This window comes from Oncorhynchus nerka, unplaced genomic scaffold (genome assembly GCF_034236695.1).
Source record: "Oncorhynchus nerka isolate Pitt River unplaced genomic scaffold, Oner_Uvic_2.0 unplaced_scaffold_34___fragment_2___debris, whole genome shotgun sequence".
NCBI classification, from domain to species: Eukaryota; Metazoa; Chordata; class Actinopteri; order Salmoniformes; family Salmonidae; genus Oncorhynchus; species Oncorhynchus nerka.
Window position 1 is genome coordinate 211,618 of NW_027040337.1, and position 25,630 is coordinate 237,247.

General features: G+C 41.6%; 1 protein-coding gene across 2 annotated transcripts in view; it reads left to right on the forward strand.

The window, feature by feature from the left end:
- The window catches only part of LOC115133674 (RNA-binding protein with multiple splicing), a 55,376-nt gene that overhangs the window by 21,761 nt on the left and 7,985 nt on the right, over positions 1-25,630 (forward strand). Inside the window, exons 2-4 of one of the 2 annotated variants that reach the window (XM_065016539.1) lie at positions 9,560-9,637; positions 11,939-11,977; positions 23,776-23,838. In XM_065016539.1, the coding sequence (XP_064872611.1) occupies positions 9,560-9,637; positions 11,939-11,977; positions 23,776-23,838 (180 nt within the window). The remainder of the gene's footprint in view (positions 1-9,559; positions 9,638-11,938; positions 11,978-23,775; positions 23,839-25,630) is intronic. The other variant, XM_065016540.1, reaches the window with a different exon arrangement.

Sequence of the window (25,630 nt, forward strand, 5' to 3'; positions counted from 1 at the left end):
GTTCAGTAACCTAGTAATGGAGTTGTTAGGGTTTAAACCCACAGCAGGACAGTTCAGTAACCTAGTAATGGAGTTGTTAGGGTTTAAACCCACAGCAGGACAGTTCAGTAACCTAGTAATGGAGTTGTTAGGGTTTAAACCCACAGCAGGAGAGTTCAGTAACCTAATAATGGAGTTGTTAGGGTTTAAACCCACAGCAGGAGAGTTCAGTAACCTAATAATGGAGTTGTTAGGGTTTAAACCCACAACAGGAGAGTTCAGTAAGCTAATAATGGAGTTGTTAGGGTTTAAACACACAGCAGGAGAGTTCAGTAACCTAATAATGGAGTTGTTAGGGTTTAAACCCACAGCAGGATAGTTCAGTAACCTAGTAATGGAGTTGTTAGGGTTTAAACCCACAGCAGGATAGGTCAGTTACCTAATAATTGAGTTGTTAGGGTTTAAACCCACAGCAGGAGAGTTCAGTAACCTAGTAATGGAGTTGTTAGGGTTTAAACCCACAGCAGGACAGGTCAGTAACCTAATAATGGAGTTGTTAGGGTTTAAACCCACAGCAGGAGAGTTCAGTAACCTAATAATGGAGTTGTTAGGGTTTAAACCCACAGCAGGAGAGTTCAGTAACCTAGTAATGGAGTTGTTAGGGTTTAAACCCACAGCGTGACAGTTCAGTAACCTAGTAATGGAGTTGTTAGGGTTGAAACCCATAGCAGGAGAGTTCAGTAACCTAGTAATGGAGTTGTTAGGGTTTAAACCCACAGCAGGATAGTTCAGTAACCTAATTATGGAGTTGTTAGGGTTTAAACCCACAGCAGGAGAGTTCAGTAACCTAGTAATTGAGTTGTTAGGGTTTAAACCCACAGCAGGACAGTTCAGTAACCTAGTAATGGAGTTGTTAGGGTTTAAACCCACAGCAGGATAGTTCAGTAACCTAGTAATGGACTTGTTAGGGTTTAAACCCACAGCAGGAGAGTTCAGTAACCTAGTAATGGAGTTGTTAGGGTTTAAACCCACAGCAGGACAGTTCAGTAACCTAATAATGGAGTTGTTAGGGTTTAAACCCACAGCAGGAGAGTTCAGTAACCAAGTAATGGAGTTGTTAGGGTTTAACCCCACAGCAGGACAGTTCAGTAACCTAGTAATGGAGTTGTTAGGGTTTAAACCCACAGCAGGACAGTTCAGTAACCTAATAATGGAGTTGTTAGGGTTTAAACCCACAGCAGGAGAGTTCAGTAACCTAATAATGGAGTTGTTAGGGTTTAAACCCACAGCAGGAGAGTTCAGTAACCTAGTAATGGAGTTGTTAGGGTTTAAACCCACAGCAGGACAGTTCAGTAACCTAGTAATGGAGTTGTGAGGAATTAAACCCACAACAGGATAGTTCAGTAACCTAGTAATGGAGTTGTTAGGGTTTAAACCCACAGCAGGACAGTTCAGTAACCTAGTAATGGAGTTGTTAGGGTTTAAACCCACAGCAGGATTGTTCAGTAACCTAGTAATGGAGTTGTTAGGGTTTAAACCCACATCAGGACAGTTCAGTAACCTAGTAATGGAGTTGTTAGGAATTAAACCCACAGCAGGATAGTTCAGTAACCTAGTAATGGAGTTGTTAGGATTTAAACCCACAGCAGGACAGTTCAGTAACCTAGTAATGGAGTTGTTAGGGTTTAAACCCACAGCAGGACAGTTCAGTAACCTAGTAATGGAGTTGTTAGGGTTTAAACACACAGCAGGACAGTTCAGTAACCTAGTAATGGAGTTGTTAGGGTTTAAACCCACAGCAGGAGAGTTCAGTAACCTAATAATGGAGTTGTTAGGGTTTAAACCCACAGCAGGAGAGTTCAGTAACCTAATAATGGAGTTGTTAGGGTTTAAACGCACAACAGGAGAGTTCAGTAACCTAATAATGGAGTTGTTAGGGTTTAAACACACAGCAGGAGAGTTCAGTAACCTAATAATGGAGTTGTTAGGGTTTAAACCCACAGCAGGAGAGTTCAGTAACCTAATTATGGAGTTGTTAGGGTTTAAACCCACAGCAGGACAGTTCAGTAACCTAGTAATGGAGTTGTTAGGGTTTAAACCCACAGCAGGATAGGTCAGTAACCTAATAATTGAGTTGTTAGGGTTTAAACCCACAGCAGGAGAGTTCAGTAACCTAGTAATGGAGTTGTTAGGGTTTAAACCCACAGCAGGAGAGTTCAGTAACCTAGTAATGGAGTTGTTAGGGTTTAAACCCACAGCAGGACAGTTCAGTAACCTAGTAATGGAGTTGTGAGGAATTAAACCCACAGCAGGATAGTTCAGTAACCTAGTAATGGAGTTGTTAGGGTTTAAACCCACAGCAGGACAGTTCAGTAACCTAGTAATGGAGTTGTTAGGGTTTAAACCCACAGCAGGATTGTTCAGTAACCTAGTAATGGAGTTGTTAGGGTTTAAACCCACATCAGGACAGTTCAGTAACCTAGTAATGGAGTTGTTAGGAATTAAACCCACAGCAGGATAGTTCAGTAACCTAGTAATGGAGTTGTTAGGATTTAAACCCACAGCAGGACAGTTCAGTAACCTAGTAATGGAGTTGTTAGGGTTTAAACCCACAGCAGGACAGTTCAGTAACCTAGTAATGGAGTTGTTAGGGTTTAAACCCACAGCAGGACAGTTCAGTAACCTAGTAATGGAGTTGTTAGGGTTTAAACCCACAGCAGGAGAGTTCAGTAACCTAATAATGGAGTTGTTAGGGTTTAAACCCACAGCAGGAGAGTTCAGTAACCTAATAATGGAGTTGTTAGGGTTTAAACCCACAACAGGAGAGTTCAGTAACCTAATAATGGAGTTGTTAGGGTTTAAACACACAGCAGGAGAGTTCAGTAACCTAATAATGGAGTTGTTAGGGTTTAAACCCACAGCAGGAGAGTTCAGTAACCTAATTATGGAGTTGTTAGGGTTTAAACCCACAGCAGGATAGTTCAGTAACCTAGTAATGGAGTTGTTAGGGTTTAAACCCACAGCAGGATAGGTCAGTAACCTAATAATTGAGTTGTTAGGGTTTAAACCCACAGCAGGAGAGTTCAGTAACCTAGTAATGGAGTTGTTAGGGTTTAAACCCACAGCAGGACAGGTCAGTAACCTAATAATGGAGTTGTTAGGGTTTAAACCCACAGCAGGAGAGTTCAGTAACCTAATAATGGAGTTGTTAGGGTTTAAACCCACAGCAGGAGAGTTCAGTAACCTAGTAATGGAGTTGGTAGGGTTTAAACCCACAGCGTGACAGTTCAGTAACCTAGTAATGGAGTTGTTAGGGTTTAAACCCATAGCAGGAGAGTTCAGTAACCTAGTAATGGAGTTGTTAGGGTTTAAACCCACAGCAGGATAGTTCAGTAACCTAATTATGGAGTTGATAGGGTTTAAACCCACAGCAGGAGAGTTCAGTAACCTAGTAATTGAGTTGTTAGGGTTTAAACCCACAGCAGGACAGTTCAGTAACCTAGTAATGGAGTTGTTAGGGTTTAAACCCACAGCAGGATAGTTCAGTAACCTAGTAATGGACTTGTTAGGGTTTAAACCCACAGCAGGAGAGTTCAGTAACCTAGTAATGGAGTTGTTAGGGTTTAAACCCACAGCAGGACAGTTCAGTAACCTAATAATGGAGTTGTTAGGGTTTAAACCCACAGCAGGAGAGTTCAGTAACCAAGTAATGGAGTTGTTAGGGTTTAAACCCACAGCAGGATAGTTCAGTAACCTAGTAATGGACTTGTTAGGGTTTAAACCCACAGCAGGAGAGTTCAGTAACCTAGTAATGGAGTTGTTAGGGTTTAACCCCACAGCAGGACAGTTCAGTAACCTAGTAATGGAGTTGTTAGGGTTTAAACCCACAGCAGGACAGTTCAGTAACCTAGTAATGGAGTTGTTAGGGTTTAAACCCACAGCAGGAGAGTTCAGTAACCTAATAATGGAGTTGTTAGGGTTTAAACCCACAGCAGGAGAGTTCAGTAACCTAATAATGGAGTTGTTAGGGTTTAAACCCACAGCAGGAGAGTTCAGTAACCTAGTAATGGAGTTGTTAGGGTTTAAACCCACAGCAGGACAGTTCAGTAACCTAGTAATGGAGTTGTGAGGAATTAAACCCACAGCAGGATAGTTCAGTAACCTAGTAATGGAGTTGTTAGGGTTTAAACCCACAGCAGGACAGTTCAGTAACCTAGTAATGGAGTTGTTAGGGTTTAAACCCACAGCAGGATAGTTCAGTAACCTAGTAATGGAGTTGTTAGGGTTTAAACCCACATCAGGACAGTTCAGTAACCTAGTAATGGAGTTGTTAGGAATTAAACCCACAGCAGGATAGTTCAGTAACCTAGTAATGGAGTTGTTATGATTTAAACCCACAGCAGGACAGTTCAGTAACCTAGTAATGGAGTTGTTAGGGTTTAAACCCACAGCAGGACAGTTCAGTAACCTAGTAATGGAGTTGTTAGGGTTTAAACCCACAGCAGGACAGTTCAGTAACCTAGTAATGGAGTTGTTAGGGTTTAAACCCACAGCAGGAGAGTTCAGTAACCTAATAATGGAGTTGTTAGGGTTTAAACCCACAGCAGGAGAGTTCAGTAACCTAATAATGGAGTTGTTAGGGTTTAAACCCACAGCAGGACAGGTCAGTAACCTAATAATGGAGTTGTTAGGGTTTAAACCCACAGCAGGACAGTTCAGTAACCTAATAATGGAGTTGTTAGGGTTTAAACCCACAGCAGGAGAGTTCAGTAACCTAGTAATGGAGTTGTTAGGGTTTAAACCCACAGCAGGAGAGTTCAGTAACCTAGTAATGGAGTTGTTAGGGTTTAAACCCACAGCAGGACAGTTCAGTAACCTAGTAATGGAGTTGTGAGGAATTAAACCCACAGCAGGATAGTTCAGTAACCTAGTAATGGAGTTGTTAGGGTTTAAACCCACAGCAGGACAGTTCAGTAACCTAGTAATGGAGTTGTTAGGGTTTAAACCCACAGCAGGATTGTTCAGTAACCTAGTAATGGAGTTGTTAGGGTTTAAACCCACATCAGGACAGTTCAGTAACCTAGTAATGGAGTTGTTAGGAATTAAACCCACAGCAGGATAGTTCAGTAACCTAGTAATGGAGTTGTTAGGATTTAAACCCACAGCAGGACAGTTCAGTAACCTAGTAATGGAGTTGTTAGGGTTTAAACCCACAGCAGGACAGTTCAGTAACCTAGTAATGGAGTTGTTAGGTTTAAACCCACAGCAGGACAGTTCAGTAACCTAGTAATGGAGTTGTTAGGTTTAAACCCACAGCAGGAGAGTTCAGTAACCTAATAATGGAGTTGTTAGGTTTAAACCCACAGCAGGAGAGTTCAGTAACCTAATAATGGAGTTGTTAGGGTTTAAACCCACAACAGGAGAGTTCAGTAACCTAATAATGGAGTTGTTAGGGTTTAAACACACAGCAGGAGAGTTCAGTAACCTAATAATGGAGTTGTTAGGGTTTAAACCCACAGCAGGATAGTTCAGTAACCTAATTATGGAGTTGTTAGGGTTTAAACCCACAGCAGGATAGTTCAGTAACCTAGTAATGGAGTTGTTAGGGTTTAAACCCACAGCAGGATAGGTCAGTAACCTAATAATTGAGTTGTTAGGGTTTAAACCCACAGCAGGAGAGTTCAGTAACCTAGTAATGGAGTTGTTAGGGTTTAAACCCACAGCAGGACAGGTCAGTAACCTAATAATGGAGTTGTTAGGGTTTAAACCCACAGCAGGAGAGTTCAGTAACCTAATAATGGAGTTGTTAGGGTTTAAACCCACAGCAGGAGAGTTCAGTAACCTAGTAATGGAGTTGGTAGGGTTTAAACCCACAGCGTGACAGTTCAGTAACCTAGTAATGGAGTTGTTAGGGTTTAAACCCATAGCAGGAGAGTTCAGTAACCTAGTAATGGAGTTGTTAGGGTTTAAACCCACAGCAGGATAGTTCAGTAACCTAATTATGGAGTTGTTAGGGTTTAAACCCACAGCAGGAGAGTTCAGTAACCTAGTAATTGAGTTGTTAGGGTTTAAACCCACAGCAGGACAGTTCAGTAACCTAGTAATGGAGTTGTTAGGGTTTAAACCCACAGCAGGATAGTTCAGTAACCTAGTAATGGACTTGTTAGGGTTTAAACCCACAGCAGGAGAGTTCAGTAACCTAGTAATGGAGTTGTTAGGGTTTAAACCCACAGCAGGACAGTTCAGTAACCTAATAATGGAGTTGTTAGGGTTTAAACCCACAGCAGGAGAGTTCAGTAACCAAGTAATGGAGTTGTTAGGGTTTAAACCCACAGCAGGATAGTTCAGTAACCTAGTAATGGACTTGTTAGGGTTTAAACCCACAGCAGGAGAGTTCAGTAACCTAGTAATGGAGTTGTTAGGGTTTAACCCCACAGCAGGACAGTTCAGTAACCTAGTAATGGAGTTGTTAGGGTTTAAACCCACAGCAGGACAGTTCAGTAACCTAGTAATGGAGTTGTTAGGGTTTAAACCCACAGCAGGAGAGTTCAGTAACCTAATAATGGAGTTGTTAGGGTTTAAACCCACAGCAGGAGAGTTCAGTAACCTAATAATGGAGTTGTTAGGGTTTAAACCCACAGCAGGAGAGTTCAGTAACCTAGTAATGGAGTTGTTAGGGTTTAAACCCACAGCAGGACAGTTCAGTAACCTAGTAATGGAGTTGTGAGGAATTAAACCCACAGCAGGATAGTTCAGTAACCTAGTAATGGAGTTGTTATGATTTAAACCCACAGCAGGACAGTTCAGTAACCTAGTAATGGAGTTGTTAGGGTTTAAACCCACAGCAGGACAGTTCAGTAACCTAGTAATGGAGTTGTTAGGGTTTAAACCCACAGCAGGACAGTTCAGTAACCTAGTAATGGAGTTGTTAGGGTTTAAACCCACAGCAGGAGAGTTCAGTAACCTAATAATGGAGTTGTTAGGGTTTAAACCCACAGCAGGAGAGTTCAGTAACCTAATAATGGAGTTGTTAGGGTTTAAACCCACAGCAGGACAGGTCAGTAACCTAATAATGGAGTTGTTAGGGTTTAAACCCACAGCAGGACAGTTCAGTAACCTAATAATGGAGTTGTTAGGGTTTAACCCACAGCAGGATAGGTCAGTAACCTAGTAATGGAGTTGTTAGGGTTTAAACCCACAGCAGGACAGGTCAGTAACCTAATAATGGAGTTGTTAGGGTTTAAACCAACAGCAGGACAGTTCAGTAACCTAATAATGGAGTTGTTAGGGTTTGAACCCACAGCAGGACAGTTCAGTAACCTAATAATGGAGTTGTTAGGGTTTAAACCCACAGCAGGATAAGTCAGTAACCTAGTAATGGAGTTGTTAGGGTTTAAACCCACAGCAGGAGAGTTCAGTAACCTTTCTCAGTTGATGAGAATGAACACATGATAAAAAGACCATAAATTGTCACCCCGAAACAGTTAGATGAAAGGTTCAAATAATTCAACTGAACTTTTGGATTGTCTTGAAAATGTGCCAAACTCTCAGTTTTGCCTCACCACAGTAATTAGGCACCTGAGTAGACTTTAAATCAGATCTCATCTACCCTTATATATATATATATATATTTTTTTTTACTCTTCTACTTTTTCACTCATTGTTTTACAGTCCTTACTGGCTGTCAGCAACTGCCTTGATGTTCTAGTGCAGCTATGACACACAACCTGCCGTTGACAGACACCAGTGACAGATCTGTACTCAGATAAGATAAAAAGCTAAGGTGAGAAAGTCATCGAGGTTGAATTAGCCAGCTGGTGGTTCGGCTTGCCAGCTCTGGAGTTGCTAGGCTTCTCTGTTTGTTTCGGTGCAGTTTTGGCATCGGCTTGAGGTTTCACGTTGCTTTGGATGGATGTTTTACCACTTCATCTGTTCAGTTCCTGTTGTGCTAAATGGTGAGTTGTGAAATCAACACTCCTCTGAATTTCTACATGGCTAAATTCAGATCTACTTAAGACAGCTTTAACTTCGAATCCGCGGTCTTAAACTAAAGGCCTGCGTGCCGAATTCGGCCCCCAAGCTGACATTAATGTGGCGCGTCTTAGTAGATGCGTCCGGCAGTTGCAAAAAAATGTTTAATAAAATTATTATTTTAATTTGGAAAGTTATCTTTTCTAGCAAATTCATCAGGGATATCAATGATGTCGTATACATAGTAAGCATTCACATGAGGCCTGGTAGAAGTAGGCCGTCATTGTAAATAGGAATTTGTTCTTTAACTGACTTGCCTAGTTAAATAAAGGTTCGATTGCACATTGGTTGACACTGAACTAAATGTGTATGCGTTCTTAGCTTGGACATTGAAGACAAAAAAACGAACATTTTACTTTGCTAGTTGAATATACTGCCAGGTCGCAGTTGTAAATGAGAACTTGTTCTCAACTAGCCTACCTGGTTAAATAAAGGTGAAATCAAATTAAATTTAAAAAAAAAAAAAAAAATTTAAACTCCTATACTTCCTGTGTGCTCTAACCAATCCCGTTCCTGAACCTATCTTTGAGCCTATCAATTCCTAGAGCATCACTGTACGAGAAAGAAGCCTCATCATTCTCACGTCGTGTTTTTTTCTTTCTTCTTCTTCACAGTTCAACCTCTTGCTAGAGAAAAACCAGGATCAGAATTCTTCATGTCATTCTAATCTGACATATACAGTGGGGCAAAAAACGATTTAGTCAGCCACCAATTGTGCAAGTTCTCCCACTTAGAAAGATGAGAGAGGCCTGTAATTTTCATCATAGGTACACTTCAACTATGACAGACAAAATGAGAAAAAAAAATCCTGAAAATCACATTGTAGGATTTTTAATGAATTTATTTGCAAATTATGGTGGAAAATAAATATTTGGTCAATAACAAAAGTGTATCTCAATACTTTGTCATTGCCAACAAAGGGTATATAACAGAGGTCAAACATTTTCTGTAAGTCTTCACAAGGTTTTCACACACTCTTGCTAGAGAAAAACCAGGATCAGAATTCTTCATGTCATTCTAATCTGACATATACGTCATAATGCAGCACGTTCTCCTCTTGCTCACATCTCCCAAGTTGAAAAGTTCAAACGTAAAACAGAAGGTAGAACATGCCGGGGAGGACGGCCATAAAACTCAGTGGGCCGTAGATTATAGAGAAACGTAGTATGCTTACAAAGGAAAGTGTGTGTTGTGGAGGGAGGGAAGGAGGGAGGGAGGGGGAGGGAGGGAGGGAGGGAGGGAGGGAGGGAGGGAGGGAGGGAGGGGTGATGGAGTTAAGTGATGCTTGTATCGGTTGTGTGTATTATATTTCAAAGTTGTTTTTTTTACCTTGGCTTCAAGTGTATTTCACATACTTGTAACGTAAGTTACTGAATTACTGAGCTTATCAGACCATTTCAGACTCCATTTCTCTGTTTCAATGTCCTACATCATCTGTCAGGTACGGTAGCTATTTATAATTACTGAAGGTTAATGAAAAATACATGAACGTCTCTCTCTCTCTCTTTCTCTTTCTGTCCCTCTCTCCTCCTAATCTCCTCCTCTTTAGGTCCGCACATTATTTGTCAGTGGACTACCTCTGGATATAAAGCCGCGGGAGCTGTATCTCCTGTTCAGACCATTTAAGGTGTGTGTACGCGTTAACGTGGATGATATGAAACAATTGATAAGGCTTCTGTTCAAACAGGCAACCGTTAGCAGGCCTCCATTAGTGACCAGGAAATAAATGGCAATGGAAAACTGCCTGCAATTCCTCAACCTGGAATACAATCAAAACTAAACCTGTAATCATAAGGGGGGGGGGGTAGTTTTGAGAGAATAACACATGGTCATTGTAGTTACAGAACATAAACAAGGAACAGGAACTATGCATGTTGCTACCAAGTGTAATAACACCACAGATCCATCTGATACAGCGCTTAGGTCATGCACAGGAACTATGCATGTTGCTACCAAGTGTAATAACACCACAGATCCATCTGATACAGCGCTTAGGTCATGCATCCACAGCGCTTAGGTCATGCACAGGAACTATGCATGTTGCACCACAGATCCATCTGATACAGCGCTTAGGTCATGCACAGGAACTATGCATGTTGCTAACACCACAGATCCATCTGATACAGCGCTTAGGTCATGCACAGGAACTATGCATGTTGCTACCAAGTGTAATAACACCACAGATCCATCTGATACAGCGCTTAGGTCATGCACAGGAACTATGCATGTTGCTACCAAGTGTAATAACACCACAGATCCATCTGAGGGGTCATGCACAGGAACATGTGTTGCTACCAGTGTAATTCCATCTGATACAGCGCTTAATGCACAGCAGCATGTTGCTACATTTTCCATCTGATACAGCTAATCAGGTACATTTTCAAGGGGGCCTCAACATGTGTTTTTTTTCTTCTTTTTCTCACGACTAACCAACGACCAGTAACACCAAGACGCCTAGGCATTTATGAGACTTTGTGTCAAAATATGTAAATGAATAAACATGTAACACGTTCACAATGTTTTTATTAACACCGTATGTCAAGTCAAATTAATGTTACATTGACATCATCAGAAGAACCAAATTTGAATTTGATTTGATTTGATAATTGTCATGTTGAATACTATTATAGTATCAAATAGAGTCTATACTGTCATGTTGAAGACTATTATAACATCAAATAGAGTCTATACTGTCATGTTGAATACTATCATGGCATCAAATAGAGTCTATACTGTCATGTTGAATACTATCATAGTATCAAATAGAGTCTATACTGTCATGTTGAATACTATTATAACATCAAATAGAGTCTATACTGTCATGTTGAATACTATTATAACATCAAATAGAGTCTATACTGTCATGTTGAATACTATCATGGCATCAAATAGTCTGTACTGTCATGTTGAATACTATCATGGCATCAAATAGAGTCTATACTGTCATGTTGAATACTATCATAGTATCAAATAGAGTCTATACTGTCATGTTGAAGACTTTCATGGCATCAAATAGAGTCTATACTGTCATGTTGAATACTATTATAGCATCAAATAGAGTCTGTACTGTCATGTTGAATACTATTATAGTATCAAATAGAGTCTATACTGTCATGTTGAATACTATTATAGCATCAAATAGAGTCAAAACTGTCATGTTGAATACTATCATAGTATCAAATAGAGTCTATACTGTCATGTTGAAGACTATCACAGTATCAAATAGAGTCTATACTGTCATGTTGAATACTATCATAGTATCAAATAGAGTCTATACTGTCATGTTGAATACTATCATAGTATCAAATAGAGTCTATACTGTCATGTTGAATACTATCATAGCATCAAATAGAGTCTATGTTGAATACATGTAACATCAAATACTATCTGTCATGTTGAATACATCAAAAATAGAGTCTATACTGTCATGTTGAATACTATTATAACATCAAATAGAGTCTATACTGTCATGTTGAATAAATAGAGTCTATACTGTCATGTTGAATACATCAAAATAGAGTCTATACTGTCATGTTGAATACTATTATAGCATCAAATAGAGTCCATACTGTCATGTTGAAGACTATCATGGCATCAAATAGAGTCTATACTGTCATGTTGAATACTATCATAACATCAAATAGAGTCTATACTGTCATGTTGAAGACTATCATGGCATCAAATAGAGTCTATACTGTCATGTTGAATACTATCATGGCATCAAATAGAGTCTATACTGTCATGTTGAATACTATTATAGCATCAAATAGAGTCTATACTGTCATGTTGAATACTATCATGGCATCAAATAGAGTCTATACTGTCATGTTGAATACTATTATAACATCAAATAGAGTCTATACTGTCATGTTGAATACTACATGTTTTTGCTGTTTATGCTAACAATTTGTCTTGGTCTTTGTTTTAGGGTTATGAGGGATCATTGATAAAACTCACCTCAAAACAGGTAAGTAAAAAATACATAATTTTTCCACAGTCCCTCAGCAGACTGTTTCAGTGTAGTGAACACATGGCTCAGTCACTCAGCAGACTGTTTCAGTGTAGTGAACACATGGCTCAGTCACTCAGCAGACTGTTTCAGTGTAGTTTAAATATGGCTCAGTCACTCAGCAGACTGTTTCAGTGTAGTGAACACATGGCTCAGTCACTCAGCAGGCTGTTTCAGTGTAGTGAACACATGGCTCAGTCACTCAGCAGACTGTTTCAGTGTAGTGAACACATGGCTCAGTCACTCAGCAGACTGTTTCAGTGTAGTGAACACATGGCTCAGTCACTCAGCAGGCTGTTTCAGTGTAGTGAACACATGGCTCAGTCACTCAGCAGGCTGTTTCAGTGTAGTGAACACATGGCTCAGTCCCTCAGCAGACTGTTTCAGTGTAGTGAACACATGGCTCAGTCACTCAGCAGGCTGTTTCAGTGTAGTTTAAATATGGCTCAATCTCTCAGCAGACTGTTTCAGTGTAGTGAACACATGGCTCAGTCCCTCAGCAGACTGTTTCAGTGTAGTGAACACATGGCTCAGTCACTCAGCAGACTGTTTCAGTGTAGTTTAAATATGGCTCAGTCCCTCAGCAGACTGTTTCAGTGTAGTGAACACATGGCTCAGTCACTCAGCAGACTGTTTCAGTGTAGTTTAAATATGGCTCAGTCACTCAGCAGGCTGTTTCAGTGTAGTGAACACATGGCTCAGTCACTCAGCAGACTGTTTCAGTGTAGTTTAAATATGGCTCAGTCACTCAGCAGACTGTTTCAGTGTAGTTTAAATATGGCTCAGTCCCTCATCAGACTGTTTCAGTGTAGTGAACACATGGCTCAGTCACTCAGCAGACTGTTTCAGTGTAGTTTAGACATGGCTCAGTCACTCAGCAGACTGTTTCAGTGTAGTTTAGACATGGCTCAGTCACTCAGCAGGCTGTTTCAGTGTAGTTTAAATATGGCTCAGTCCCTCAGCAGACTGTTTCAGTGTAGTTTAGACATGGCTCAGTCACTCAGCAGACTGTTTCAGTGTAGTTTAGACATGGCTCAGTCACTCAGCAGACTGTTTCAGTGTAGTTTAGACATGGCTCAATCTCTCAACAGGCTGTTTCAGTGTAGTTAAAAAATAATAATAATAAAATAGCACATCACAGCACTATGGAACTGACCTAAATACCTGTAGCATCGCCATCCTGAGCACATCTGGTGTTTGGGTTAAAGTTCGAGATAAGATGTGCCCTTGGCATTAGGATATCAGGGGCCTGCTGGGAGAGAGCAATTACAAGTAAAGCCTCAGTAGAGTAAGGACGTACCTCTCCTTGTGTTATGATAGTTTTATTGAAGTCTATGAAAGTGTATTCTTATTTTGTGTGTGTCTGGTGGATGCTGGTGGGTGTGAGTGTATTGTGGGGAATTACATTAGAAATGCAAAACAAGTTTATGAGAACTGAAGGAACCTCCATTAGACACCTGGAGGAACCTCCATTAGACACCTGGAGGAACCTCCATTAGACACCTGGAGGAACCTCCATTAGACAACTGAAGGAACCTCCATTAGACACCTGGAGGAACCTCCATTAGACAACTGGAGGAACCTCCATTAGACAACTGAAGGAACCTCCATTAGACAACTGAAGGAACCTCCATTAGACAACTGGAGGAACCTCCATTAGACACCTGGAGGAACCTCCATTAGACAACTGAAGGAACCTCCATTAGACAACTGGAGGAACCTCCAATAGACAACTGAAGGAACCTCCGTTAGACAACTGAAGGAACCTCCATTAGACACCTGGAGGAACCTCCATTAGACAACTGGAGGAACCTCCATTAGACAACTGAAGGAACCTCCATTAGACAACTGGAGGAATCTCCATTAGACAACTGGAGGAACCTCCATTAGACAACTGAAGGAACCTCCGTTAGACAACTGAAGGAACCTCCATTAGACAACTGGAGGAACCTCCATTAGACACCTGGAGGAACCTCCATTAGACAACTGAAGGAACCTCCATTAGACAACTGGAGGAACCTCCATTAGACAACTGGAGGAACCTCCATTAGACAACTGAAGGAACCTCCATTAGACAACTGAAGGAACCTCCATTAGACAACTGAAGGAACCTCCATTAGACAACTGGAAGAACCTCCATTAGACAACTGGAGGAACCTCCATTAGACAACTGGAAGAACCTCCATTAGACAACTGGGGAACCTCCATTAGACAACTGGAGGAACCTCCATTAGACAACTGGAGGAACCTCCATTAGACAACTGGAGGAACCTCCATTAGACAACTGGAAGAACCTCCATTAGACAACTGGAGGAACCTCCATTAGACAACTGGAAGAACCTCCATTAGACAACTGGGGAACCTCCATTAGACAACTGGAGGAACCTCCATTAGACAACTGGAGGAACCTCCATTAGACAACTGGAGGAACCTCCATTAGACACCTGAGGAACCTCCATTAGACAACTGAAGGAACCTCCATTAGACAACTGGAGGAACCTCCATTAGACAACTGGAGGAACCTCCATTAGACAACTGAAGGAACCTCCGTTAGACAACTGAAGGAACCTCCATTAGACAACTGGAGGAACCTCCATTAGACACCTGGAGGAACCTCCATTAGACAACTGGAGGAACCTCCATTAGACAATTGGAGGAACCTCCATTAGACAACTGAAGGAACCTCCATTAGACAACTGGAGGAACCTCCATTAGACAACTGGAGGAACCTCCATTAGACAACTGAAGGAACCTCCATTAGACAACTGGAAGAACCTCCATTAGACAACTGGAGGAACCTCCATTAGACAACTGGAAGAACCTCCATTAGACAACTGGGGGAACCTCCATTAGACAACTGGAGGAACCTCCATTAGACAACTGGAGGAACCTCCATTAGACAACAGGAGGAACCTCCATTAGACAACTGGAAGAACCTCCATTAGACAACTGGAGGAACCTCCATTAGACAACTGGAAGAACCTCCATTAGACAACTGGGGGAACCTCCATTAGACAACTGGAGGAACCTCCATTAGACAACTGGAGGAACCTCCATTAGACAACTGGAGGAACCTCCATTAGACACCTGGAGGAACCTCCATTAGACAACTGAAGGAACCTCCATTAGACAACTGGAGGAACCTCCATTAGACAACTGGAGGAACCTCCATTAGACAACTGAAGGAACCTCCGTTAGACAACTGAAGGAACCTCCATTAGACAACTGGAGGAACCTCCATTAGACACCTGGAGGAACCTCCATTAGACAACTGAAGGAACCTCCATTAGACAACTGGAGGAACCTCCATTAGACAACTGGAGGAACCTCCATTAGACAACTGAAGGAACCTCCATTAGACAACTGAAGGAACCTCCATTAGACAACTGAAGGAACCTCCATTAGACAACTGGAAGAACCTCCATTAGACAACTGGAGGAACCTCCATTAGACAACTGGAAGAACCTCCATTAGACAACTGGGGGAACCTCCATTAGACAACTGGAGGAACCTCCATTAGACAACTGGAGGAACCTCCATTAGACAACTGGAGGAACCTCCATTAGACAACTGGAAGAACCTCCATTAGACAACTGGAGGAACCTCCATTAGACAACTGGAAGAACCTCCATTAGACAACTGGGGGAACCTCCATTAGACAACTGGAGGAACCTCCATTAGACAACTGGAGGAACCTCCATTAGACAACTGGAGGAACCTCCATTAGACACCTGGAGGAACCTCCATTAGACAACTGAAGGAACCTCCATTAGACAACTGGAGGAACCTCCATTAGACAACTGAAGGAACCTCCATTAGACAACTGAAGGAACCTCCGTTAGACAACTGAAGGAACCTCCATTAGACAACTGGAGGAACCTCCATTAGACACCTGGAGGAACCTCCATTAGACAACTGGAGGAACCTCCATTAGACAATTGGAGGAACCTCCATTAGACAACTGAAGGAACCTCCATTAGACAACTGGAGGAACCTCCATTAGACAACTGGAGGAACCTCCATTAGACAACTGAAGGAACCTCCATTAGACAACTGGAAGAACCTCCATTAGACAACTGGAGGAACCTCCATTAGACAACTGGAAGAACCTCCATTAGACAACTGGGGGAACCTCCATTAGACAACTGGAGGAACCTCCATTAGACAACTGGAGGAACCTCCATTAGACAACTGGAGGAACCTCCATTAGACAACTGGAAGAACCTCCATTAGACAACTGGAGGAACCTCCATTAGACAACTGGAAGAACCTCCATTAGACAACTGGGGGAACCTCCATTAGACAACTGGAGGAACCTCCATTAGACAACTGGAGGAACCTCCATTAGACACCTGGAGGAACCTCCATTAGACAACTGAAGGAACCTCCATTAGACAACTGGAGGAACCTCCATTAGACAACTGGAGGAACCTCCGTTAGACAACTGAAGGAACCTCCATTAGACAACTGGAGGAATCTCCATTAGACACCTGGAGGAACCTCCATTAGACAACTGGAGGAACCTCCATTAGACAATTGGAGGAACCTCCATTAGACAACTGAAGGAACCTCCATTAGACAACTGGAGGAACCTCCATTAGACAACTGGAGGAACCTCCATTAGACAACTGGAGGAACCTCCATTAGACAACTGGAGGAAACTTTATCAACAGGACGTTTTTTAAATGAATAAGTCCAAAGGTCACGTACTATATCTCAGTTAACCCTTTATGGGTGGGTAGACTGTAACATGTTACACTATATCTCAGTTAACCCTTTATGGGTGGTAGACTGTAACACATTACACTATATCTCAGTTAACCCTTTATGGGTGGTAGACTGTAACATGTTACACTATATCTCAGTTAACCCTTTATGGGTGGGTAGACTGTAACATGTTACACTATATCTCAGTTAACCCTTTATGGGTGGGTAGACTGTAACATGTTACACTATATCTCAGTTAACCCTTTATGGGTGGGTAGACTGTAACATGTTACACTATATCTCAGTTAACCCTTTATGGGTGGGTAGACTGTAACATGTTACACTATATCTCAGTTAACCCTTTATGGGTGGGTAGACTGTAAAATGTTACACTATATCTCAGTTAACCCTTTATGGGTGGGTAGACTGTAACACAGCAAATGGTTTAGTTCGATTATATGCACTAGACATGGTGGAGGACGTGAGGCCCATCTGATGTTAATAAAGACTGTTCAATTTATTTAACAGAGTGGAGTGATGGATTTCTAAAAAGTCCATGTATTTAGCTAAAGTGAAGGATTAAATTGAAACATTAGCTGGAGGACACTCCAACATGGTTGCTGAGGTGAAAGGTTAAATTGAAGCCTTAGTGCGGAGGAAAATCCATCTGTAGCTAATTTATGAGCTGAATGGCACGATTGCTACTTGTAGAGTGAAAACTGTGGTTGAAGCCTTAGCTGGAGCAATTGTTGCATTTCCGTTGTCGTTGCACCTGCATTCAGCAGCATCTATGAAGCACATTATTATTATGAACAGTTGTGCTGACATCAAACGGAAGAACCAAGGACACAGGTGGTTCCTAATGTTGTGAGATTCTCGCCAGTGTTTACCGAATAACTTCGGTAGCCATGAAGTGCTTTGAATGGCTGGTCATGGCTCACATCAACACCATCATTCCGGGAAACCCCACGCCAATTTGAATACCGCCCAAACAGATCCACAGATGACGCGATCTCAATCGCACTCCACACTGCCCTTTCCCACCTGGACAAAAGGAACACCTACGTGAGAATTCTGTCCATTGATTACAGCTTCGTTGTCAACACCACAGTGCCCACGAAGCTCATCACTAAGTTAAGGACCCTGGAACTAAACACCTCCCTCTGCAACTGGACCCTGGACTTCCTGACGGGCCGCCCCGAGGTAGTAAGGGTAGGCAACAACACATCTGCCACGCTGATCCTCAACACTGGGGCCCCTCAGGGGTGTGTGCTTAGTCCCCTCCTGTACTCTGTGTTCACCCACGACAGCGTGGCCAAGAACGATTCAAACACCATCATTAAGTTTGCTGATGACACAACAGTGGTAGGCCTGATCACAGACAACAATGAGACAGCCTATAGGGAGGAGGTCAGAGACCTGGCAATGTGGTGTCAGGACAACAACCTCTCCCTCAATGTGAGCAAGACAAAGACTATAGGACTATAGGAAAAGAAGGGCCAAGCAGGTCCCATTAACATTGACTGGGCTGAATTGGAGCGGATTGAGAGTTTCACATCGCCAACCAACTATCATGGTCTAAACACACTAAGACAGTTGTGAAGTGAGCATGACAACACGCCCCCCCCCCCCTCCCCTTAAGAGACTGAAACGATTTGGCATGGGTCCACAGATCCTCAAAAAGTTCTACAGCTGCACCATCGAGAGCATCCTGACCGGTATTGCAACTGCTCGGCAGTGAGCATGACAACACATTTCCCCCCCTCAAGAGACTGAAAAGATTTGGCATGGGTCCACAGATCCTCAAAAAGTTCTACAGCTGCACCATCGAGAGCATCCTGTATGGTTGCATCACCGTATAGCAACTGCTCTGCATCTGACCGTAGGGCGCTACAGAGGGTAGTGCGTACTGCCCAGTACATCACTGGGTCCAAGCTTCCTTCCATCCAGGACCTATATCCTAGGCGGTGTCAGAGGAATGTCCAAAAAATATTCAAAAGACTCCAGTCACCCAAGTCATAGACTGTTCTCTGTGCGACGGCAAGAGGTATCGGAGCGCCAAGTCTAGGACCAAAAGGCTCCTTAACAGATTCTACCTCTGCTGAAAAATTTGACCTGGACTATTTACATTTACCCACCCCCCACCCACACACACACACACTATGTTTTCACACTGCTGCTACTCGCTGTTTATTATCTATGCATAGTCTTTATAAATGACCTCAACTAACCTGTGCCAACACACATTGACTCAGTACCGGTACCCCCTGTATACAGCCTCGTTATTTTTATGTAATTTCCTTGTGTTACTTTTAGATTTGATTTAATAATAATAATAATAATAATAACTTTAGTTTATTTAGTAAGTATTTTCTTAACTCTATTTCTTGAACTGCATTTTTAGTTAAGGGCTTGTAAGTAAGAATTTCACAGTAAGGTCTACATCTGTTGGTTAAGGGCTTGTAAGTAAGAATTTCACAGTAAGGTCTACATCTGTTGGTTAAGGGCTTGTAAGTATGAATTTCACAGTAAGGTCTACATCTGTTGGTTAAGGGCTTGTAAGTAAGAATTTCACAGTAAGGTCTACATCTGTTGGTTAAGGGCTTGTAAGTAAGAATTTCACAGTAAGGTCTACATCTGTTGGTTAAGGGCTTGTAAGTAAGAATTTCACAGTAAGGTCTACATCTGTTGAATTTTAATTGATTTGATTTTAACTGGTTTTAGGATCAGGACATGCAATTGTAACAGGAAGCATCTGTATTTTTTTATTTATCTTTTTAAATTATTTTATTTCACTTTTATTTAACCAGGTAAGCTAGCTGAGAACACGTTCTCATTTACAACTGCGACCTGGCCAAGATAAAGCAAAGCAGTGCGACACGAACAACAACACAGAGTTACACGTGGAATAAACAAACCTACAGTCAATAACACAATAGAAAGAAAAAAAACTCTATATACAGTGTGTGCAAATGGCGTGAGGAGGTAAGGCAATAAATAGGCCATAGTAGCAAAGTAATTACAGTTTAGCAAATTAACACTGGAGTGATAGATGGGCAGATGATGATGATGTGTAAGTAGAGATACTGGTGCGCAAAAGCGCAGAAAAGTACATAAAAACAATATGGGGATGAGGTAGGTACATTGGGTGGGCTATTTACAGATGGGCTATGTACAGCTGCAGTGATCGGTTAGCTGCTCAGATAGTTGATGTTTAAAATTTGTGAGGGAAATATAAGTCTCCAGCTTCAACGATTTTTGCAATTAGTTCCAGTCATTGGCTGCAGAGAACTGGAAGGAAAGGCGGCCAAAGGAAGTGTTGGCTTTGGGGATGACCAGTGAGATATACCTGCTGTTTAAAGTTAATGAGGGAAATATAAGTCTCCAGCTCCGGCGATGTAACAAAATGGATGACTGCAGAGTAGCCGTTATCATGAGTACACGTTGCATGCATTGCTAAGGCATGAGAATATAAAAGTCTGTATTCTTATTTTACATTTATGTAGTTCTTTGCCTGCCTATTATGTCATGTCGTTTGGCTCTCAGATAGCGTGCTTGCAGACCATCTTGTGGGATGTTCAAAGGGGAAAGGAGATGGAAAGAAATTTGTGGGGCCATCTCTGTGTAAGGCTCTGTCTCAAATGGCACCCTATTCCCTATATAGTGCACTACTTTAGACCAGAGCCCTATGGAAAACTATTCCCTATATAGTGCACTACTTTAGACCAGAGTCCTATGGAACACTATTCCCTATATAGTGCACTACTTTAGACCAGAGCCCTATGGAAAACTATTCCCTATATAGTGCACTACTTTACACCAGAGTCCTATGGAACACTATTCCCTATATAGTGCACTACTTTAGACCAGAGCCCTATGGAACACTATTCCCTATATAGTGCACTACTTTAGACCAGAGCCCTATGGAACACTATTCCCTATATAGTGCACTACTTTAGACCAGAGCCCTATGGAACACTATTCCCTATATAGTGCACTACTTTAGACCAGAGCCCTATGGAACACTATTCCCTATATAGTGCACTACTTTAGACCAGAGCCCTATGGAACACTATTCCCTATATAGTGCACTACTTTAGACCAGAGCCCTATGGAACACTATTCCCTATATAGTGCACTACTTTAGACCAGAGCCCTATGGAACACTATTCCCTATATAGTGCACTACTTTAGACCAGAGCCCTATGGAACACTATTCCCTATATAGTGCACTACTTTAGACCAGAGCCCTATGGAACACTATTCCCTATAGTGCACTACTTTAGACCAGAGCCCTATGGAACACTATTCCCTATATAGTGCACTACTTTAGACCAGAGCCCTATGGAACACTATTCCCTATATAGTGCACTACTTTAGACCAGAGCCCTATGGAACACTATTCCCTATATAGTGCACTACTTTAGACCAGAGCCCTATGGAACACTATTCCCTATATAGTGCACTACTTTAGACCAGAGCCCTATGGAACACTATTCCCTATATAGTGCACTACTTTAGACCAGAGCCCTATGGAACACTATTCCCTATATAGTGCACTACTTTAGACCAGAGCCCTATGGAACACTATTCCCTATATAGTGCACTACTTTAGACCAGAGCCCTATGGAACACTATTCCCTATATAGTGCACTACTTTAGACCAGAGCCTTATGGAACACTATTCCCTATATAGTGCACTACTTTAGACCAGAGTCCTATGGAACACTATTCCCTATACATAGTGCACTACTTTAGACCAGAGCCCTATGGAACACTATTCCCTATATAGTGCACTACTTTAGACCAGAGCCCTATGGAGCACTAGCGAAGGTTTTGACAATTGTATTATTATTTTTACCTTTGTTTAACTAGACAAGTCATTTCAGAACAAATTCATATTTCCAACGACGGCCACGGAACAATAATGAGTCTCTGACGGTATCTTTTCGCTCTCTGAAGTGGCTGAAAATGAGCTTGTCTGGTGTGTGTCCACTTGGAGAGCTAGGCAGTTTAGCTTACGTCAATGTACTTAATGCCAAATGACACTGCGTCCCATAAAGAGATAACACATTCATTAAAACGGGGTAATGGTCGTCGAGATTCCTCATGGACGGGATCTGCAAACGGAAAGCTGTCTTTGCTTTTCAGTAGAAGTGAATCCTACGTCATATTCATTTCCTCTTCAAGTTGTCAGTATTTTGAGGACTTATGTGTTTGCCTTATGCCAGATGTCATAGGATGCTTCTGTAGTTGTCATACAGTGTAACGGACTCAAGTTGTCAGTATTTTGAGGACTTATGTGTTTGCCTTATGCCAGATGTCATAGGATCCTTCTGTAGTTGTCATACAGTGTAACGGACTCAAGTTGTCAGTATTTTGAGGACTTATGTGTTTGCCTTATGCCAGATGTCATAGGATGCTTCTGTAGTTGTCATACAGTGTAACGGACTCAAGTTGTCAGTATTTTGAGGACTTATGTGTTTGCCTTATGCCAGATGTCATAGGATGCTTCTGTAGTTGTCATACAGTGTAACGGACTCAAGTTGTCAGTATTTTGAGGACTTATGTGTTTGCCTTATGCCAGATGTCATAGGATGCTTCTGTAGTTGTCATACAGTGTAACGGACTCAAGATGTCATAGGATGCTTCTGTAGTTGTCATACAGTGTAACGGACTCAAGATGTCATAGGATGCTTCTGTAGTTGTCATACAGTGTAACCGACTCAAGGCGTTGTTTTGAATGCCTCTCCCATGTTATGTGTTCATTGCACTGTGAGTTGATCCTTCCTGACTAATGGTAATGACAGTGCTAATGAAAATCAATCATTCCTGCAGAGAACACAGCCGTCTCCATATATAGCAAGCCGTCTCGCTCTCTCTTTCTTTCTCTCTCTCTCTTTCTCTCTCTCTCCCTCCCGCTCTCTGTCTTTCTAGAAAGCTTTCTACATCGCCCACTGTGGCTTAGCCTCTTGAGAACAACATGTTTAAAAACTCTCTCTACTTCCCCTCTCTTCTCTCTCTCTCTCTCTCTCTCTCTCTCTACTTCCCCTCTCCTCTCCATCTCTCTGCTTCTCTCTCTCTCGCTCTCTCTCTCTTCCCCTCTCTTCTCCAAGTCTCTCTCTCTCTCTCTCTCTCTCTCTCTCACGTCTCTTTTCTTCTCTCTCCCTCTCTGATGTTTGTGTTCAGGAATCTATGAAAAAGTGTCTCCCGTGTTCATAGCCAAAATTGTTTTCAGTATAGAGACCTTCCTATTCCAAACCAGTACTGCGTGTTTATGTCTTTTGATACCAAACTAGTACTGCATATTTATGTCTTTTGATACCAAACTAGTACTGCATATTTATGTCTTTTGATACCAAACTAGTACTGCATATTTATGTCTTTTGATACCAAACTAGTACTGCATGTTTGTCTTTTGATACCAAACTAGTACTGCATGTTTGTCTTTTGATACCAAACTAGTACTGCGTATTTATGTCTTTTGATAACAAACTAGTACTGCATGTTTATGCCTTTTGCTCACACCTCTCTCCTAAACATTTGGCCCTGAACAAAAGTGAAGTCACAGAAAATGTAACACATGCACTAATGTTTTGGTGAATGAAACACAGAACAGGGATTTATGCTTGGCTGCTACAACAAATGACAAGCCTGGAGAGTTTGCAAACAAGTGAACTCCTCTTTCTGCCTCTCCCTCTTTCTCATCTCCCTCTCTTTTCCATCTCCTTTCTCTCTCTCCCCCTCTTCTTTCCTCTCTCCCTCTCTCTTTCTTTCAAACACACTCGCTGCCCCTTTGCCCGTATTTGGGCATAGGGAGCTATGCACCATCCAGTGAATGTTGAACTCTTGGTGGACTCCACACTGCAGACCTCTAGTTCTCTCTCTGTCCATGATTTTAACACAGAGAGAGAGAGAGAGAGAGAGAGAGAGAAAAAAACATGTATATGTCACTCAGACAGAGAAGTGCAGAATCAGTATTATGCCTAAAACTCTGTTTCTTTCCTTTGTTCTGTCTGTTTTTTGTCTTGCCTGTTGTATCTCTCCAGCCAGTGGGGTTTGTCAGCTTTGACAGCCGATCAGAGGCAGAAGCTGCCAAGAACGCCTTGAACGTAAGTTATATGCCCTCATCAAGCTCAAGCACAGCCCAGTCTAACAGTGTTTTTAATGTTTATAATATGTGTTGCTAAATATATATTATAGGCACTCTTACGAATACCCAAATACATTTCTGGGCATCTGTACCTCTGAACGAACATGAAAGGCAAGTACAGATGTACGATCTTAATTTGATCTCTCTTTTGTTGCTGAGAATTTTCATGTGCTGTAGGAAATGCAGATGAGCTTTGTGACTGACATAAATTCACTGAAAACCTGCACTAACACATGGTTACATTAACAGTATTGCATTTTCCCATTCAAGCCTAATTTTGTCCAGCTAAAAGCCTAACCACCGATCAAGCAACATTATGGACTATAATTTCAAATCCTGTTACTTACTGCAGGATTATTTTTGCTACGACAATACTGACAACGATCGAAATGTGTCAATTCCCTCAACATTCTCTATATTATTTAATACCTGTGAGTCTTTTCAGGCAGGTTTTCAAATAAACCACATTTTATTACATTTTTACATAAAGGGGTGGCAGGGTAGCCTAGTGGTTAGAGCGTTGGACTAGTAACCGGAAGGTTGCAAGTTCAAACCCCTGAGCTGACAAGGTACAAATCTGTCGTTCTGCCCTTGAACAGGCAGTTAACCCACTTTTCCTAGGCCGTCATTGAAAATAAAAATGTGTTCTTTTAACTGACTTGCCTGGTTAAATAAAGGTAAAATAAAAGCCTTGCTGTCCCTTTGGATCAAACAAGGTCAATCACTCTAAACACAGTAGAATTAGTACTCCTTCCACACCGAAATAGCAGACATTGATCTAGGATTTGAATTTAATCTAGCTGATTTCAAGCAGAAGCTACCAACCTTGCTTGAGGAAATCATTGATGAGGAAGACAGACTGATGCAAAACAGGACTGATCCCGGCAAAGCTTTAAGTTTATCTCTCGAAACAAAGATTCACAGAGAACGCAAAGAAAACTTTCAAATGACTGTCTTTTTGTCGTCTTTGTTTTTTATTTGAGTTATTCCAGGGTGCAGAAATAAATCATTTTAAAAGTCATATTTGGGTCAATAATGACTACTTTGTTACAGAATATCGCATCTACTGAACCGAAATGGACCAATCCTCGAGATATTGTTGTACATATATCAAAGACGAAAAAATGTAATTAAAAAGCAATGCTCACGTTATTAGATCAGATTTAGGGTAGGTCTCAAATGAAACACTCTGTAATGCTGAAAATTCTGTTCTTGTGTGCAGCCCATTTCCCCAGAGTCATGTGAAGAACACCCCCGTGTCTGTAGAAACCTTGTGCCCCCCCCCCCCAAAGTTTTCTGAGCAATTATTTTTCCCCATTTAAATTTTTTGACATAAAAATACCAGGAAATCAGCTCCAATGGATTTTAATTTAAGAAATCTGTTCCCAAGTATTCCCACTCATAATAGACATACATGTGATTGTATACAAATGTAAGCAAGATTTGAAATGATTAGGTTTTACATTCTATCTGTTTGGGCTTCTTGAGGTTAATTTGCAGTCTACAAATTATTTGTAATTATGTTTCGGCCCCCCGACCATCCGCTCAAGAAAAAATCTGCCCGCGGCTCAATCTAGTTGATGATCCCTGGTCTATAGCTACGTATTCAACTGTAGAATCTAGTTGACGATCCCTGGTCTATAGCTACATATTCAACTGTAGAATCTAGTTGATGATCCCTGGTCTATAGCTACGTATTCAACTGTAGAATCTAGTTGACGATCCCTGGTCTATAGCTTCATATTCAACTG